This window comes from Balearica regulorum, chromosome 22 (assembly GCF_011004875.1).
Source record: "Balearica regulorum gibbericeps isolate bBalReg1 chromosome 22, bBalReg1.pri, whole genome shotgun sequence".
In the NCBI taxonomy this organism is placed as follows: domain Eukaryota; kingdom Metazoa; phylum Chordata; class Aves; order Gruiformes; family Gruidae; genus Balearica; species Balearica regulorum.
The window spans coordinates 3,236,264-3,255,515 of NC_046205.1; the positions used below are offsets into that span (position 1 = coordinate 3,236,264).

A 19,252-nucleotide genomic window follows, 5' to 3' on the forward strand; every position below is an offset into this window, starting at 1 on the left:
AAGGCGAGGAGCCCCGGGGCTGCGACGGTGCGGGGAACAGCGGCGTGGGGAACGGCGGCACGGGGAACGGCGGCACGGGGAACAGCGTGGGGTCGGCTCCGTCTCCTTGCTGGAAGCAACCCAAGCTGCTGTGACACGCTACGGCCAAGCAGCTCCAGCGGTGGCCGGTTGCCAACTATCCGGGGCCGATTTCTGTGGCTCCTTTGTAAATTTTCGCTTTATTGTACGTCGAGATTTACTACTTGGAGCGGCTTGAAAGCAAACTTGCCGAAGGCAGGGTGTCAGCATGATGCCGTGACTCATCTCCAGAGTAATTTGAATTAACGTTGCTTTTGGCATGTGAATGTAGACACGTGCACAAGCGGCAGTGGGGTAACCCTTCCCTTTCTGTTGGGGAAACCGAGGCACGGGGGGGTGTGGTACATCCACAGGGATGCTTTTCCCATCCCATCCCCAGTCCCCGGCCGCCCTAACTGGGCCAACTGGCTTTTGTTCTCCGTCAGTCTGGCAGCCAAGATGCCCCGTCAGCTTTCTGCTCGGTATTTCTGTCCCTCCTAAAGATGCTGCAGCCAGAAAAAAAATGAGACAGGACAAAAAAATTTAAAAAAAAAATAAAAATTAAAAATAAAAGGGTTAGACATGTTCCCCGCTCCAGTTCAATCACATTCACTCAGGGCTCGGCAGCAGCTGCTGAGCGGGAACGCTCACCTGAGCTCACCTCCGACCGCTCCAAGGGAGGTTTTGCATCAAGTGATGATGCTTTAGGGAGATGCTGGAGCCTGGGGCTCCGTTTTGGCCCTTTCTGGGGGCTTCAGGGCCCCCGGGAGCTGTGTGAAGGCACCGAGCGTGCAGGAAAACGCAGCCGGGGACACGCTGGGGAGGAGACGGGTCTGGCTCAGGTCGGAAAACCCGAATTGCCACGAAGCCAGGCAGGGGGGAAGAGACCTGGAGGGGGTGAGGCCAAGGAACAAGGCTGCAGAGGCAGGGAGAGAGTTTTGTTTGAAAATTTATTGGAAAAACGCAATACAAGAAGCAATACTGAACACTTACGCCTGTCTAAATGCTACGGCAACTTTCCCTTTGATTTACTATGAAAGTCCAAAATAACAGCTCCCATCACTAGTCAATCTATAAAGATTTGCCAATTTTCAAAGTTCCTATTTTTATAAAGAAGAGTGTAAACGGCTAGCCTAGACAATTCACAATTGCCTTAAAAAATTTTACAAAGCTCCTTCATATTCTCAACTATATTATTTTAATTTTTTTTTTTTTTTTTTTTTACAAGTTTCAACTCTAAGGCTGGGACACTACCACCTCTTAAGGTCATCGTACAATTAGGAAAATCAGGAAACCACAGTTTATTAAAATCAGAAATCAGTCAGTCCTTTGCTAACACATCTGCGTTGGTCAGAGATCGCTATTTGGCAACCGGAGCTGCCGTTCCAGTTTAATGGAGGAGAACACGAGCTCCTTGCCTTCCTTTCTATAAAAACATTCATTCATATATAAATAGCTTCCATATAATGTATATTATACAATCAAGACAGTCTCTGGGTGAATTTGTGGAGTGGGAAGAGCTGGGAACATTCATATAAATAGACCTTACTTAGCTGGTTTGTCCCTAGAAATGACACGGCACGCTAAGAGTCAAGGATTTTAAAAACCCGTCGGAGGTGGACGGGGTGCGGGCAGCCCCGGCTGAGGATGGAAGAAGCTTCTTCTGCTCTTAACTTTCATCTTCTTCCCAAGCTGCCGCTGCTCCTGTCCAGCTCCGGGGCTCGGGCGCTGCAGGCAGGGCTGGAAATCCCCCCGGGGGTCAGACAGCAGGGTGATGGCAAAGGTCAGACGAGGCGATAATTTGTTTAAAATACTCAAGAAGCAAGAATTTAAAAGTGTGTGTGTGTGTGTGGGGAAGTGTGAGAATGAACAACCTGGAAACAGGCACCCAAAATCCAGGAAAAAAGAATAAAGTTAGGGTTATTCTAGTCTACGGGCCCTGAAAAAGGGACGTACGCAGCCACGGTGAGCACATCCTTCGGGAAGGGAACCACCTCTCGTGCCAGCAGGTTCGTCACCCTAGAATTTCCCTGCTCAGGGTGTTTTGTCCTGCTCAGGGTGCTCAGGGCACAGGACCCCCCACCTGAACACCCAGGGCCAAGTTCCCCTTAAATTCTCCTGACGGCCAAAGTGCCTTTAAGTGCTACGGACAAACTTAATTTATCACGCTGGCTTTGTCTGGTACAGCTCAGAAATCCTCTTAATGACTACTCCGCGTGCCCGTTTACTCCTCAGGTAGCTGCTCCAGGGTGAGAAGGAAGGACTGAGTGGCAAAAAACCTGAATTCCCAGAAAAGGGACATCGCCAGAGGGATGCTCAGCATGACCATGGGCGTGATGGGCGTTTAAGGCAAGCATTACCCCAGTAAGTTGAGGGCAGGAGGGACACAGACCTGTTAAAGGATCCGTGTTGCAGAATAAGGAAGGAAAGGGCTGTTCAGACATAAATAGGAAGATTTAATCTCTACGCTACAGCTGCGGAGCCCAGGACTCCCTAAACCCCCCCCCCCCCCAAGTGGGATGCCCGGTGGAAGGCAGAGCATCACGGGAGGGCACCGCGCACCCGGAGAAGCGGGTACCAGCATGGGAAGGCTGGAGGCTGAGAAGGACCCGGGGCCAGCAAGGCTCAAGAAAAAAAAAAAAAAAAAGCAAAAATCCAGCAGCTCCAGAGTTTTCTCCAATCAATATTGAGAGCTTAATTAAAATTGCACCTGAATCTGAGAAGCTACACTGGCCCCGGTGTAGTTCAAAGGCTGTTTGGAGCTAAACAGCGAGGCGCTGCAGCCTGAGCTAAATCCAGTGACTTCTGAAACACATTATTCAAATTTAAAATAGCAGAGAGCTTCTTTTTTTTTTATTGCCACTTTCCTCGCATCCTCAACTGAGGAGCAGCAGCAGAGCACTCCCTGCCCTCAGCTACCAATGTGCCACACTATATATATATTAAAAAAAAAATAAAAAATCACAACCTCAAAGTGTACTAAAGTGTTCACAAGTGTCTGGGCAGACTCTTTACAAAGCTTGGGTTGTTTTTTTTTTTTTTCTTTTTAAATTTAAATGCTGGAAGGAGAAACTAGGGCACGATTAGAACATTTCCACGAAGCTCAGAAAGCAGCAGCGGGAGCTCAGCCCCCCCAGTGCCATGGAGGGAAATGCATCCAGCCCCAGAAAAGATGTTTTCTGGTCATCCCCACCAGGCTGGAGATGGCCCCAGGGGTCTGTAAGCTCAGCCTAAAGATGCAGACACTAACCCCGGTATTTCCTTCCAGCGAGGCGGTCACGAAGCCAAACGAAGTAGAGAGCCGGCGTGGAAGAGGGGGTGGCAGCACTTTCCACGTAGTTTGGCTCTATCACAACCAGCAACATCCGACATCTCCAAAGATTTCTTGTTCAGCCTCTCCAAATACAGCTTACAGGCCTAGGAAGGATTGTCTAAAGGCTTTTAAATTAAATTAAATGATAGTAGGATATAACACCTTGCCCTGGTATACGGGTAACGTGTTTAGCACTGTGAGGGGAGGGGGAAAAAAAACCAACCAAATCAACCCCTGACTTACAAAAAAGCCCCCCTAATGTAAAAATCATCAACACAAACAAGTGAAAAACTATGACACTGGAAAAAAATCAGTTACTGTGAATGCTGCATAAGCCTACCTTAATAGCATTCAGAGTCCAAACACCTTAAACACACACTTCTAAGGGCTTTTTAATTTAATGGCGTCTAGAAAACACAAACAGGTAGGTAGCACTCGGCAGAGACACACAGGAGGAAGGAGAGGTGCTATCACAGTCCTCTTAAAGCTCTAAAATTCACAGTATCAGATACTCGAAGCAACTTTCAGTATTCCTTAAATCTAATCAACTATGAAGATGTGTGCATCGGCTACACCACAAAACCCTACTCTGTGTTCACACATCGGGGGCCTGAAACCCAACGGGGAGGAAAACTCGGGGCGAAGGCAGCAGCTCTGCTCTGCACGCCCAGGGATCGCGGCTGGAGTCTCAAGCTCCCTAGAGCTAAAAAAAAATTAAAAAGCATCAAGAGGCAAATCGGAAACGCTGCACAAAACTGGTCTGACTTTTTTTTTTTTTTTTAAACTGACTCTCCCGGCAGAAGGACCCATGGCTTTTTGAAGGCGCGTACGGATCCCGCACTTGGAATATGAACGGATGCGGCTTATCTCCGTTATCCCCGATGAGGCGGAGGGAATAGGACTTAAAAAAGCGACCCTTTGAGCCCTGCGAGGTGCGTCTGGGTCTGTATCTGAAGAGGCTATGCGTGAGAGGGAATGCAAAATTGAAAACCTGTAAAAAATAATTCAGTACAGTTAGAAATATGGCATACTTTTGTCACTATATATATATATGTATAAAAAAAAAAAAATCTATATCCAATAGGATCCAGTGGAGTCTGGAAAATCCCAAGTAAAATGTCAAAGCGCAACTCCTAATAAATGATATGAATGTCTCTGAGTGTCAAGTCATGTAAATCCGAGGTCTTTGTGCTCCAGGTAGTTTCTTGGTAGTTTTGCTGGGTCTCTTTTTCCTGGCGTTGTGTCTGGCAGGAACGCTTCCTGGAAAGAGAGACACCCGGTAAGTTACGGCTACCGAGAGCCGGCTTTCTGGGAGAGAGAGAGGAACCTGCTTCCCTGAATCCGCTGGAGAACTGAAGTCAGAAGGTGAGTCGCCATCAATGGCAGGTGAGAATTCAGGCTCAGAGCCACCTCCAGGCACCTCGGCACAAGGAACGTCCTGCTCCCATCCCTGACAGACCGTATTTTAAGAGCTGCAAGTCCAGGAACCCTTAGGAGACCTCTGCCATTTTCGTTTGGCTTTGGACAGTTAAGCTCAACCGCAACGTCCGTTAAACCACACTGCCTCTCATCTCGCCTAACTTCTTGTTCCGCCTCCCGAATCCCTGCGCTACCAGGTTCCTTGGGATGAGGCAGGACACGCAGGGCAACACCACCATCACCGGCGCGGGGCAGGACGGGCTTTACGGCACTGGATTCCTCGAGCAGCTCTTTCCCAAACCCATCAAGACTGCAGAAAAGAGATCTTTCCAGGCAAGTCAGGAGCTCGGGGTCCAGCTCAGGGGTTACCCGGCACTGATACAGGCAGGGGTCTGCACGAACCCTATGGCTCAGCGCGCTGCCGGGGCGGCAAAGGTGCTTGGTAAGGCAAAACGGCCTCGTCACAGGAGCCGCGTAGCTTCTTTTAGGCTTTTTCAGCTCATTTCCACTGCAGGATTAGTCTGTGACTACTTCATCAGCCTTAAATGATTTAATAGGAACAGCTCGAGCGGGACTCATCGGCTAACAATAATAATTTTCCTTAAACTTTGACCATATTTAGCCAAATCTCGCTTGCACTGGGATCGAGTTCCCTGCCCTGGGGGGAAAGCAGGACCCGTCACTCACTCGCACGCGCTCTCCCTACTCACACAGCCTCGCTACTCCTCTGCGATCTCGGTCTCCTGGTGCACAACCACTTTGGTCACCGACATGTCCGGGTGTTGCTCCTTCGCTGCTTTTATCGCCTGCGCTAGAACCTGAAAGAGATTGCATTTCAGAGCACGCCACCGACGGTCCTCAGGGGAACAAGAGGCTATTTCTAACTCTGGGGAGAGAAAAAGAAAAGTGTATCCACTTCAGCCGCACACTTTGGTGACTTTTGGCGGCATTAGATTATTTCTGAAAGGAAAAGCTGTTTTCTAAGAATATACAGCATCTCTCCGCTGCCCCGTGGTAGAAGATGGATGAGAGCAATTAAGCAAACCCTGTTTATTCTTCCAGCAAGTGTGATGAGCACATTTCAGACATCATCTCAGACATTTTCTGTTGGAATTAATAAACTAGTTCTTGTCATACGAATATTCTCCAGCCCCATGATACTTGCAACTAAAATTAAATTCAAAGTATAATCCTCTGATGACAAAAATCATCACTTCCACCACACGCGAGAGGCCAATAAGGCTGACTCATCAGAAAGGTTTCATATAAAGCCGATGAGATTTAATGCAGGTGCTGAGTGCTCTGAAATGACTTCTGGCACTATGCAGCAGCAATAACGTTTCAAAGTTACTAGAAAATTAATGCAGATCGTCCAGATGTCACAGGAAACTTTTATTTCACATTTTTGTGGATTTTTTTTTTTTTTTAAATTGCGTTTGTGCAAAACGCTTCTGGAATCAAAACTTTGCTGCCAACACCAGGTTCAGAGCAGAATTAAGCTTTGGTGGCCCAGCTATACAACTGCGTACCATCAAAGAGGAATTTATTATTGAAATCAGGTTTGAAGTTTTATTTCTACCCCAGTAGAACTTCCCTAGGTTGTTTGCTGGTGAAGTCGTCTTCGGAAAGGCAGCCTGTCTAGTTTGTGCAAGCTCTGAGAAGCTCTTTTGGATAGCACCCAAGCTCCTACCTGGTCGTGGTCTACATCTGCATCTCCTGTGATGACGATCCTCTTTTCAATCCGTGTCTCTGAAATGCCACCTTTTACAGTCTGGTACGAAAGGAAAAGCTACGGTTAGGCTAGAAGTGAAAAGGAATTTAAGTGCGCTGCGGCTGCCTGGGTAAAGACGGTATCCAAAAATAGCGTTACCAAATACTGCTGTCATACCACGGTATCAGAATCACGGGGGAAAAACTGCCGCTGCTCAAAGAAAAACTGTCAAATATTCGTTTTCTTATAACTGAGCCGGGGAAGAGCTTTGACTCACAGTGCAGTTCTTTCCCGTCGTCCCACAGGACAGTCGGAGCCCGTGTCCACAGACTGCACTACAGTTAATGCATAATCCACATCTTAATTTAACACAGGTAAACCCGGGACCCTCGTGCTTTGTTTCACATTTTTGGAAAGGAACTGGGCTTTAAGCTTTTTCTTTTTTTTTTTAATTATTCAGCTCTGCCCATCTGTCTATCACGTCATTTTAGTTGGTGGTGGTGGTCTGTCACGCTCCCGTGCTGTTACCTTCGTGATCTGCGTGGTGGTGGTGCTGCTGGTGGTTTCCGAAGTGATGGTCTGAGCAGTCAGCAGGATGCCAGGGTCTAAATCTCCATTGCCACCATCTGTCTGTGGGACAGAAGAACATCAGCAGCATGGACAGAAACAGGATCTCCACATTAACGGAGCGGGACGCAATCCGAGGACGGAAACTCCTCTCCGTCGTGGACCGCGGGACAGAGCGAGCTGAGTTATGCCCAGCTGCACAAGGACTGGGCAGGGCTCTGCAGGCTCAGCTCAATGCCCGTGGGCTTTACGGCTGGAAACGCACGGGTGCCCAGAATCACCCAGGGAGGAGCTGTGACACCCCTCAGACGCGGTGAGCTGGGACGTTACCCAAACCTGGGTGCGCTGCTGGCCCCACAATGCCGGTCAAGCTCCTCCACACCAAGCTGCACGCTTGGGACCACAAAGGGAGAACAAAGCAGAGACCTACCCCAAATTACACCTGCCATATCCATGGAGGTTCACAAAGCCAGAGAGCACAATCTGCTTCAGAAGGTACTTGTTACCCTCCTGACAGCACCTCACACATCACTCTGAACTCTGCAGAAGCAACGAAAGTCCCGACGTCTGCTGAACTCGGAACAATTTCTTTTATAGTTGGGTACTTGGTTCCCATCCTGCACGACTCGACCTTTCAAGGTCTGCCAAAAAACCTAAAATAAGTCATCCTGCCAACTCATCCTGGCCGCGGCTCCCTTACGGTGCACCACTAACGAACGCTGGGCAGCTTCCCCAGAACCGCGGTGGGACGATATCTGGAGTTACCACAAGGTGGGACCATTTTCCACAGACTGGAAGAAATCGCACAACACGGCACAAGCTGGCGTGTGCAAGGCCGACTTCTCCCAGCCCCGGAGACTCACTTTTCCTTTTCATTTCCCGGTTAGAAACGCTAACAGCAGTAACCGGAGCAGAACTCCTCTATTCATCTGTTCCCTCGCTGAGAAACAGGGCGATGCTCACCACCGTCCGGCGCGGGCACATCTGTACTCCTGTGATCGGGGACGATGCTGAGCAGCCACGGGATTCCTCGGGAATCCCAAATTATACAAGTGTGGTCCACGGGCTACCCGTAACCAAACCTACACCCCACAGTCACTGCACTCCAGCACGGGCTGCTTCTAAAACCACAGGTGTAACAAACCCAAGCTAACAAAGGCTTCAAATTTTCAAATAAAACCTATTTTAGATTGAGGATTAATTTTAACCTCAGCAATGAAACCCTACCTGCAATGTTGGTATTGCTCCACTAACGTTTCTAGTTTCCAAACACCAGATACTCCAGTTGCATTTTATACAATACTTCTGGTTTTTAACACCTGTTTCAGGGTTGAAAACTAAAGGACAAGCAAATAATTTATAAACCAAGTTCTGAAGAGGCATAAACAGCAAGGAGAGCAGGGGAAAACAAGACAAGGCATCTCTTGCAGAAAAAGGCCAACTCAGGTTAACTCCGTACAGTCAAATCTACATCCCAAAGCCACCAGTGGCTGAAGATAAATTCTGTTTGCATGCACATCTTGCAAAAATAATTACTTGTCAGGGACAGTAAAAACACCGCTCCTCTAAAAATACCAGATGCACCTGGAAATTGTGTCCGCAGCATCAGCTAACTTCTGCAGTGCGACTCAGATGCTTGGAGAAAAAAAAAAAGGCAGGTGCTGCCGTCTCATCCGGGGGTTTTGGAAACAAAATGCCTACTTGAGTTTAATTAAGCCCCTGGAAAATTAATCAGAACACACCTTACCTGTGCAGCTTCGTAGGTGATAGTCTTCGTCTCCGTGTGGACGATGGGGACTTCCTTCGTGGGAATTTCACTTTTGACGGCACTGGACACGTCGGAGATGGTGACTGTCTGTGTCTTCACTAGCGGTGGCTATGAAATAGGGTTAAAAACATCTCCGTAAAGACCCAGTTAGCGTTTCCACACTGTGACCGTGTCGCTGGCAAATGTTCTGACACTGATCTGATAAAAGCACTGTGGGAACCAAGGTCAGCGTGGAAATCTTTGGTTTTAAGCCTCTGGTACGACACACTGCTCAGAGGGCAGAGATCATGCGTGAGGATTAAACAGCCATTGAAAAATCCTCCAGACCTTCCCCAGCGCCGAGCCCGCAGGTCAGCCCAAGCGAGGCATCAAGGGTTTAACCGGTGTGTCACAATACCACAAAGAAACCGTTTCCGCTGATTATTAACTTTCTAATTACTAGAAGCTCATTGCCAGCTGCCAGTAGAAGATGACCCTCCTCTACAGATGACAATGTCAAGATTAACACAAACCCTGGGCAAATAAACACTCGATCACAGCCGAGAAGCTTTATCCTGACTGCGAAACACTCGATTATTAAAAATCCTCATCAGATCCTAGGTCTTTAACTTTTATTAAATCAATGTCAGACAAAACAGAAACTTGACATCTCGAAAGAGAAACAGGGGAAAGGGGGAAGAGAAATCACGTTGTTCCACCACCTGATAATTATCCAGAAGAAGACAGAGTTAGTTCAGACTCACAGTGTTTTCCCAGAGGGTTCGATATCTGCTCACCGTCCCCAAACCTGACAGATGCCACCGTGATTGTTAGCAGGGGGAAGCGGACACCTATTTAACAGCAATTAATATCAACACTGAAGCAGGCAAAAATACCTCCCACGGTGGGGAGCAGAAAGGGACATCACAGCTCGCGTTCACGATGTAAGAGCACGTTTGACAGCGCTTCAAATTTGGTCTGCTGTGCTAAGGCTCAGCAGGAGCCGGCAAATACCTTAAGGAACTAAAATTCCGTGCCTTTGGAGCCTAAATATTTCCCTTTTGGGGGATGCAGCAGGATGCTTCGATCAAAAAAAGGCAAAGAGCGTTGTGCCGCAGCAATTGTATTTAACGCCAAGATAAATTGAGAGGGGCTTGTGTGCACTGACTGCAGGAGATTAACCGGCTAATTAGCTCCAAGCACGAGTCCAAGCCAAGCAAACGCAACTCCTCTCTGGGTCCGTGGCATCTGCTTGCTGCAGTGTTTGGGTTCCCACTCCAAAGCCAGCCGGGGGGACGTGGGGGAGCAGGCGCTGGGGCTCACTACCTGGAAGCAGCGAATGACTGCCGGCAGCCCGTTATTAACATCTGAGTCGTGACACTCGCCATTTAGCTTTCTAAAGGCAAATCTGTCTTCGCCATCCTCTGCCACCTCCTCCTCTCCTCCCCGGGGCTGCCGGGGAGGTGCGGCAGGGCTGGCGGGGGGCTCCAGCTCAGAGAGCTCCGAGTCCTTCTCCGCGTCCGCGCAAACCCCCTTTCCACATCTCAGGTCCTCCTCGCTGGCGGGGAGGCTGGGAGCTGCCTCCTCCTCCTCCTCCTCCTCGCTGCTTAGGGAGGAAGCAGCAAGGTCACGGCTGGGAGAAGGCTCTGGGGTCTCACTAAACGCTACCGACTGCTTTGAGCCCTCCCACGCAAAGCCAGTGTTAACACTGCTCCTCTCTGGCACTGCAGCCACATCCTCTCGGGAGAGAAAGTCACTCATTTTCTAAAAAGAAACGAATACACAAAAAAGGCCAGAGAGAAAGAGAGAGAGAGAGAAAGAGAGCGTTAGGGAGAACAGGAGGTCATGAAGCATAAAGGCAAAACATTGGTTTCTTATAATATATCACATCTCCAGCAACGCATGCAACAGCAGCGGGTTCGGACACTTGAAAGCTTGAAAACCTTTGTGCTACGGGATGTATCCAGTGCGTTTACTGACACGGCCTTCCCGGTATGTTAATGATCCACCCTCCTAAAGTTTAAGGAATTAATATTAAAAGAACTCTCTGCAACTAAAGGAAGAGCCACCACTAAGCACTTCTTGCCCAGTTTGGAAACAGGAATAATTTCAGCGTAGCAAGCGGGGACTTGCACACATCCAAAATTCACGTGTGCAACAAAACTCACCGACTACACCAAACCCATGCTCCAATTCTGCTTTTAAAAATACTTCTGCTTTAAGTAATTTTACGCTGTGCTTTAACTTGCACGTGGAGGTTGAAATAATAAGCCCGGAATTACTGTGCTCAATAATCCCTGTGCTTTGCTCTTTTCCTCGCCCCTGGGAACGCTCGCACCTCCCAGCACCCTCTGGGATAACTAACACAGCCTTGTCATTACGGCATTGGGAATATTACTGTAGGAGTATCTACAAGTTAGTAGTAAAATCAACTGCTTCAATTACCAAGCGGCTCCCGAACTGGTGATGCAGTCTGGTCATCTGAAAGAATTTGTACTATTTCTTTTAGACAAACTGGTTTGATTAACTCGCACATCTTAGCACAAAACTTTTCAGCTGAGGAATAAAGAAACACGGCTTTAAACTGGAAAGCCAGATGTTCACGCTGACGCGTGCCGACCCCATCGCCACCGAGCACGTGGTTCAGCTGCGTTTGACCATTTAATCGGTGACTACCGAAAAAAATTGTAACATACTTTATCCCAAAAGCACCTGGTGCCCAGAAACCTTTGTGGTAGCTAAAACCTCCTGAAGATACAACAAAATTGGCGTTTGCGACGGTGCACAGGAGAGAAGACGCGTGGTGAAGCAACTCAGCTCTCCGAGAAGCAAGCAAGCGTGTCTAGAGCACCTGAGATACGTGGGAAGAACGTGCCAAGGTTTAACTAAGGCTGGTGCTATTCTGCTCTCCATCCAGCTCGTTAGCAAGGTCTCATCAACTAGGTCTTCTCACACCTCTGGGAGCCCTCTAGCCAGGAGGGAAGCAACAAGTGACAGAAGAGGAGAGTTAAAACATGAACAAGACAGAAAGCTTTAGCAAAAATCAGCTCCTTGCCCAAATGCCCCAGCGATGAATATTTCATGTGCGCAGAGAAGCGGCATTTCGGTCACCAGCGGTGAAGGATGGCTACGGTCCCGCTCTCCGCTAGAAACTGTGTTTCGCGTTACTGACGTGGAAAGTTGCCTCCAAGGAAGGGCAGAATAAGCAGTTACGGGCACTGACGGTTTTACACGTATCAAAGTTGTCACATCATCCAGCATCAGGGAACAAGGAGGGGAAGAACTCAGAGGGATGCTGCTTAATCAATGCCATTACTATTTCTTCTCAATAATTAACCTCGCGGTTGATTTCTGGTAACTTTGTATAAAAATAGCCACGTATCTGTTCATCCAAATACAGTGATTAAATTTTGATAAAAGCATGGCAAGTCCACTGTTATTCTAATTTTGGGGGTGGTATTAAGACGAAGAGAAACTGTTGCCTCACTTTTTATTAAGAATATTCCGATTCCCAGCCTCTTGGGCATCTTTTAAGTTCTCAGGACATTGCTTAGGAAAACGCATTTAAGGGGAGCGCAGGGACAGCGACCAGCACTGCGGTGATCAGGTCTGACTGCACACACAGGGACATGTTATTTCTGCTCAAAACCCACTTCCATATGTGCTCCTCCAAAGGTATCTCCAGATCCCACTCTCATTTTGCAAGATACTACACTGCAATATTTCACAAAACAGAACGGAGGTTATCAGCTTTGAATGCCCACGTCTTAATCTTACTTTATTATAGAGTGACGATATACTGATCTTTCCGTAACAAATATGTATATATAAGCTAAATCGTGCTAATTAATCGTAGGATCTTGAGAAGACGCAGTACATCTTCTGGAGTTGAATGGAAAATACTGTAGGAGCAAGATTTCCTCAGATACCAGCTGGGGCACTACTTCGACCAAGAGACAGAATCACAGCTAAAGCAGATTAAACAGCTACACAAATGCAGATCTATTTAAGAGACAAACCTTTGTAGCCAGTCAAAACAACTTCCCAGCTCTCTTTCCTACACAGAAAAGCTAATTTGCATTAGCACAAGGAAGTATCTTATATGGTAAAAGCATAAAGGAAGGGAAAAGCTTAAATGAAGCCTATGGTGTACATATACGGGCCGTCAGCAAAGTGTGGCAATAAACATGCAAGCTATACAGAGAGAATGAAATCCTGATAAGATCGACTGATCAGAAGCACTTTTTTTTCCCTTGCCTTCCTATTCCACTGACTAATTGAAAGGTATTTGTTTCCATATAAAATTACCTATTTACACACATTTTAAAAGATGAAAACAAAGTTATATTTGTTCCTATATTTAAAAAACGCAGTTTGCATGTAGGCTAGAAAAGATTATCTTTTCATTAAAAAAAACCACCAAAAACAAGAAACCCAAAACCCTAGGAATTTGAACATCTGTTACAAATTCTGATCTTATCAAGATTTATTTTAATTTGCAAATGCAAAAGCATTCCTATTTTTAGGGCTCAGATTTGTAGAGTTCCAAGCTCTCCTTGAGACCCATGAAACCTGAGAGTCCCTGAGCCGCAAAAATCCTCCTCTCCTGAGACACAAAACCAACCCAGCGACACCTAAATCAAGCACGAAGCACGACTATTCGCAGAAGCCATACGCAGCATAAAGAAAATACAGGACAGGATGCAATGCCCCAGAAAAAACACATCCAACCAGACACAAATGCAACTAAACCGTTACCCTGCTAAACCCGGCTCTGTGCACCCGATGGTGACAAACGCGGAGGACACAGCTTAAGCGGTACGGTGTAGTAAGTGACACACAGTAATCCAGACTGGGGATAAATTAATAACAGGTTTAATTGCATGGCTGCTACCATGCGACCAAAAGGGTATTTTTTTTTTTTTCCTTAAAAAGTGGTTTTGTATAAATTTGTTTGCCTGTATTTTTTCAAGAACCTGTTATTTTGGATCAGGATAGATTTGTACGAACCAGCTGCCAGCGTGGGTACCTGTTTCCTGCAGCCCGCGCAGGGATGCTGCTGCCCCTCCCCTAGAAATACTGAATTGTCCCCATCCCAAACCAGACTCCTATCCTGCAGGGAACTTAAGGAGTGCTAAAATGATGGCAACCCGCCAGTTACAAAAGACATTTGATAAAAATTGATAAAAACATGAAATTACAGTGCACGCTAACTCCCTACAACCACCATACGAAATACTGTAAATTCCAGTTAGTTGGTACTTCCCAGTCCCCTTCTTTTTCGGTACGGCATTGCAGTCGTCCCCGTTATTAGGTTATCCCCGAACAAGTATCCACAGAAGCTAACAGGCTCGGCGTGACCGTCTGCAGATGCACGGGCAGATGATATTGCTTTTGCAGCGAACCGCACTCACCAGTGAGAACTCCCAGCTCAAAGGATGCTCAATCTCACAGCCGTCAAAGCACTCGGGTAAAAAGTATTATAAAGCAGAAAACAAAGAGATCCTTATTTTACAATACCTGCTATGGCTTATAGAATGGCTTTGCCTTAAAGATAGAAGTTAAAAAGTTTAGAAGCTGTTCAACAAACCCTGGCATTTGAAAAATGATGGCCATTACCTACGGATTTGCATTTTGGGGCTGATTTTTTAATTGGCATTGATCTGATCACAACATCTTGACCAGCCTAATCAGACAATAAAAGGATAAAAGGGAATTTGACCAAAGTGAAAAGTATGGCTAGAAAATCCACAGCATGTTACAAGCTTAGAAAGATGAAATTGCTGTGGTAAACAAGAATCCCAGGATATTACATGATACACTGCAGCCACTTCCAAGCTGCTGCATCAACTACTGGGCAACAGGAAACAACCTCAAGATCAATACTTAAATTATTAAAATAAGGTTGCTGAGCAGTGTGATTCCTCTCCCCACCCACCCCGATCCCCTTCCCATCCCTTTGCGGGCTTCGGATGGGTGGTACGAAGCTGTTCACTTCTTATTCCAAATCCCCTCCACGGAGAAAAAGCCGCTAGTGGCACTGAAACACGCTTTAGTGAAAAGAGTGGGGATACCATCAGGGTTTATAACTGACAGCAATTTTGCGCTGCTGCGTTTCGCTCGCTTCATTTCGTAAATAAAAGCTGTGGCTCTGCTCCGGTGCCAGGCTCATCCAGGAGAGCAGCCGCACAAGCCGCACGCTGCTCCAGCGCAGCCAGATTCGCTTTCCTGGGATCGCTCCCGACGGCACAGAAGGAGCCGAACGGTTTATCCAGAAGTCAATCATCTCACAGAAGAAAAGTCAGGATTTAAAATTAAGACTGACTCTCGACACGGTCTCTAGACACAACCTCAGGCAGCTTCAACCAGCTACAACCCAAGCAGGGGCTCGCACTGTGCCACCAAGCAGAAAGGCAGCGGTTAACCGGTTTCTTCGCTTACAAAACCAGAAAGGAGCAACGCAACGTGCTGGGGAGAGGCTCTCGCAGGACCTGCAGCACTTCTGCTCTCGGGACAGCTTTCTGCAAGCTAGTTTTCCTATTGTTGACTCTCAGGAGCGAAGAGGGAGAACGTGTTGTGTTACATTATTTGGTACAGAGCTGAACCTTTCCACCCCGCTGCAGACAAAGCCTTTCCTAAACCAAGCTGGATATAATCCTCAATCGAATTATTCCGGCCAGTTTGCACATCTGCATTGCTTACAGCCGCGGGTCCCCTCTCCCCAGGAGCACGAAATCCAACCAGAGAGTGTCCAGCAGACCCAGCGCCCCGAACGCCACCGGTAAGGAATGACCTGGGGTCTGCTGGCTCCCGGTTTGAGAAAGCAACGCTGAGGGTTAGTCCAAGGAAGTTGCGTAAACCTTTTTCGTTAATAAGCAGTGGAAAGAAGAATCTGATTTGCAAGAACATTTATTAATGATAAATGTACATATTTACAAAGAAAAATTCGAGAAATACAAAACCGAAAAAGTGTTCCAAAAGAGAGCATTTTAGGTATAAAAGAAAGTGTTTTTAGTCCCCACAAACTGATCCAACACGCCTGCGTACCACCGCTAGAAGATCCCAAAGTGGCACAAGCCAAGGCTAGTCCTTCCCTCCAGCTTCACAAACCAAGACGGACGCAAACAGGGACACAAGAGAAACCACTGCTGTCAGGTTCTCCAACGTCACCCACCACTAAGTACCGACCAAAGAGTTTGTAAATGAATCTGTAACCTTTCTTCGGGCTAAATTTTTCCGGAAAGCATCCTACCTCGTTCTGTGGGTCGGAACAGGTACCATCAACTCCATGACCAGGAAAAAAGAAAACCCAATAAATCAGTGGAATAATTCTGAGAATGACAAATTACTGACCCTGACGGGAAGTGGAAGATGCTTTGCCCATAACCTTCTCGAGGAGCCTCGCGGTACGGACACAACAAGGCCAGCCCAACCTCGCTCCTCCAAACATGAACCGCTCCTTTGGTGCCACGCTAAGAAAATCCACCTCTCCTCATTATTTCAGGGTAGGAGGCAAATATTGAACACCTACTTTTTAGAGTCATCACTAGTTACTGCACAATCTGCAAGGGACGAGAGCTGGTCTTAGCTTAACTCCGTCCCCTAACCTGGCCTGCCCGTAGAGTCCTCGGTTCATCTTCTATCGACCTGCAGGGCAAAGCAGCACACGGCAGGAGATGCAGACAATACCCTCATTTATCTGTTCACTTTTAATAGCGGAAAAGAAAAAAGGGATGTTGTTTTACAGTAACGAACACCTCGAATATCACCGATGACCATCGCATACAGAGCCCGATACCTAACGCAGCCTCAGAGCTGAATCCGAGTTTCTAGCGATCAGCTCTGCCATCACTGCTGCCTCCAAATACTAATGCCCGCCTCCTCGTAAAGCACGAAAGCACAAGAAACTAGTCTGCGTTTTATCTGGCCTTCAGAAGAGCTGCTATCAGGATAAGAAGATTCAGGAAATGAGCGCGGAGTCAACCACCAGCATCCTGCTGGAAAACCCGAAGGGACCGAGCCTCAACAGCTGCTAACCGGATCCCACACGTGAGCACCACAGAGACAAGTGACCAGACTGCAAAACACTGGGAAAGTCTAATTAATGTCAAAACTGCCGGCAGTCTTCATGTAGCCAAATCACCAGCACACCAGAGCCACCGAAATGTCATTTTCTGCAGCAGAGCGCACTGAAAAAAATCAGGATTTCTGACGCCAACCCAGATGAGGTTACGCGCTGTGGCTATTTCCAGCTTCCCTCCGGAAGGGATAATTCAGCTCTCCGTCACTCACAGACTGGCACTGCACTGGCCACGTACAAACGGGGTGCGTTAGTCCCACACACCGGCGAGGGTGTGGGGCAGGCGGCCGGGGGGCTGCCGGTGCTTCGCAGCAAGTTTATTCCTGAGGAAAAACGGGAGCAAAGTACACGTGTTGGTTCCTTTATGAAAACCCTGAGACTTCTGCCCTTAAACAAAACTAGAGCGAATGAACTCTCCCTGTGCACGGGTACGACAGCAGGCATCCCCAAATCCCGTCTTTCAGCGCCGCATCCTGCACGGACATCAAGGGAAAAGGGTGAAGCCAGGAACGAACCGGCACAGCATCGACAAGCACGAGATACATCGCACGCGGGAACGAGATATTTAACGTGCGGGAACAAGACCTTACGTGGATTGCCGTGGGGCGCGTCTGTAACCCCCTCTGCCTTGCAAGCAAATGGGAAAAAAAGCGGAGGAGCAATCGGCAAAGGGGCTGGAGCACAGCGGACACATCACTGCGGTGTCCAACGGATGAGGTTTCTGTTCCTGATAAGCTTCGGGCTTTCTCTGTCAGAAGAGATCACACCCACCCGGATGAATATAGGTAACTGGCCTCTAGACTGTCATAGAAATATAAAGCATTTGTTCAGTTTCTTTATACTCTGCAGTGATAATTGTTATATAAATCCCAAAAATGTTCCTGAGCATTCTCAGAATGTAAAGTTTAAAAGTTTTTTTGCTGATGATAACCAGCCTTACCTCAAGATTAAAAAAAGAAAACGGAAGAGAGAGACCGTTTTGATTCGGAAGTTCAAGAATTGAGTTGAAGTGACTGACAGAGTGCATCTCTCATCACTCCAGGATAAGGTACCCTGAGCATTACGTTCAAACATTGCTCCGGGCAAAGATTTTTAGACTTCAGGTCCTTTGGAAATGGCAGATTGAGCTACAGAAACCATGGCTTTGCAAAAGCCACTGGTATGGCTTCGAAGTATTTGTCATCGGTTCAGAGAGACAGCATGAGGAACCTCAACAGTGCTCAAAGCAGCGTCCCGGCAGCCAGCCCGAGCAATGGCTTTTGAAAGGAAGCAGGTGTGTGTTAAAGCTGCTCTTCTCCAGGAAATACGGACAGAAAATGGACAGAGAGATCCGAGTAACTCCTGTCCGCTCCCTCTCCACGCCAGGCCAGGGAGAACGAACAGTCCCTGTTTTTTATCACGGCTGTTCTAACTTTGGGAAGGAGATTCAGGCGGGGAAGCCCGGCCAGAAGCATCCCCCCGGCTTCTTCCATCCTGCATCTTCCGCACAGCACGTGGCACCTCAGCATCCTTCCCCACCTCTCCTCTCCTGGGCCCACCTCGGGATAAGCCTTCCTAAACTTCACACCGAGCTCGACAGAGTTCATTTGCATCCTAAGGCATGTTCCTCAGATGCAGGCACGCAGCCGCCGACAGCTCTCCGTACGCCCGTACAACAACCCAGTGACTTCTACGCTTCCAACCACTGAAAGAGGAAGACTGTGTATTAAAGGCAGTGTATTAAAAAGGGAAAAGTACTTTCCAATGAAAAATCAGCATCCTCACAAAACAAAGTCCTAAAGGCACAAACCGGTGAACTAATCGGAGCAGGTTACAAGAGTAATCAGAAAGATTCCCGCAGATTAAAATGAAGGGTTTCACTAGCAACCAAAGTTTCTGAGACAGCATTTAGAGCCTCAACCTGTACACTGAGAGCAAGAGAGGCGGCCCAAACGGTCCGTGATACACCACGGTCCTTTGGATCAGACAGCACATGCCATATTTGCCTTACATCTTTTTCCTGAAAGCTTATCTGCTAGCTTCCTAAATAACACTGTTCACACAGATACAGATCTATAAAGGGTTATAAATACATGTATTTATATATATTCACATATTTTAGTCCCTGTAATAAAGGTCTACTCCCTTCTCTTCTGTGCTGCTGGAGCAGCTGCCAACACTGCTGGCACTGGTGGCTGCTCTCAGAAGTAATCGTGTCTACACCAACCCTCCGGAGAAAGCAACAGAAAGCACGTTACTACCGAAAGGAGAAGCAGTTGGCTCAGCTCAGTCCCATAATTACTATATACAGAAAAGAAACCCCTTAGACACAAAGTCCCATCTTCCCTCCAGCTCGCAAACCAGTTCTGCTCAGCCCAG

The 19,252-nt window shown here is 47.5% G+C and overlaps 1 protein-coding gene across 48 annotated transcripts in view; it reads right to left on the reverse strand.

Annotated features, from left to right (window-relative positions):
- Positions 1-988: 988 nt before the first annotated feature.
- The window catches only part of EPB41 (erythrocyte membrane protein band 4.1), a 94,013-nt gene continuing 75,749 nt past the window's right edge, over positions 989-19,252 (reverse strand). For 28 of the 48 annotated variants that reach the window (XM_075774210.1, XM_075774209.1, XM_075774197.1 and 25 more), the window contains 6 exons: positions 10,141-10,578; positions 8,815-8,943; positions 7,029-7,130; positions 6,480-6,560; positions 5,500-5,607; positions 989-4,630 (listed from right to left, as the gene is read on the reverse strand). In XM_075774210.1, coding sequence (XP_075630325.1) covers positions 5,509-5,607; positions 6,480-6,560; positions 7,029-7,130; positions 8,815-8,943; positions 10,141-10,578 — 849 coding nt within the window. In that variant the 3' untranslated portion in view covers positions 989-4,630; positions 5,500-5,508. Of the gene's footprint in view, positions 5,100-5,499; positions 5,608-6,479; positions 6,561-7,028; positions 7,131-8,814; positions 8,944-10,140; positions 10,579-19,252 lie in introns of all 48 variants that reach the window. The other 20 variants (XM_075774215.1, XM_075774214.1, XM_075774212.1 and 17 more) reach the window with 4 other exon arrangements.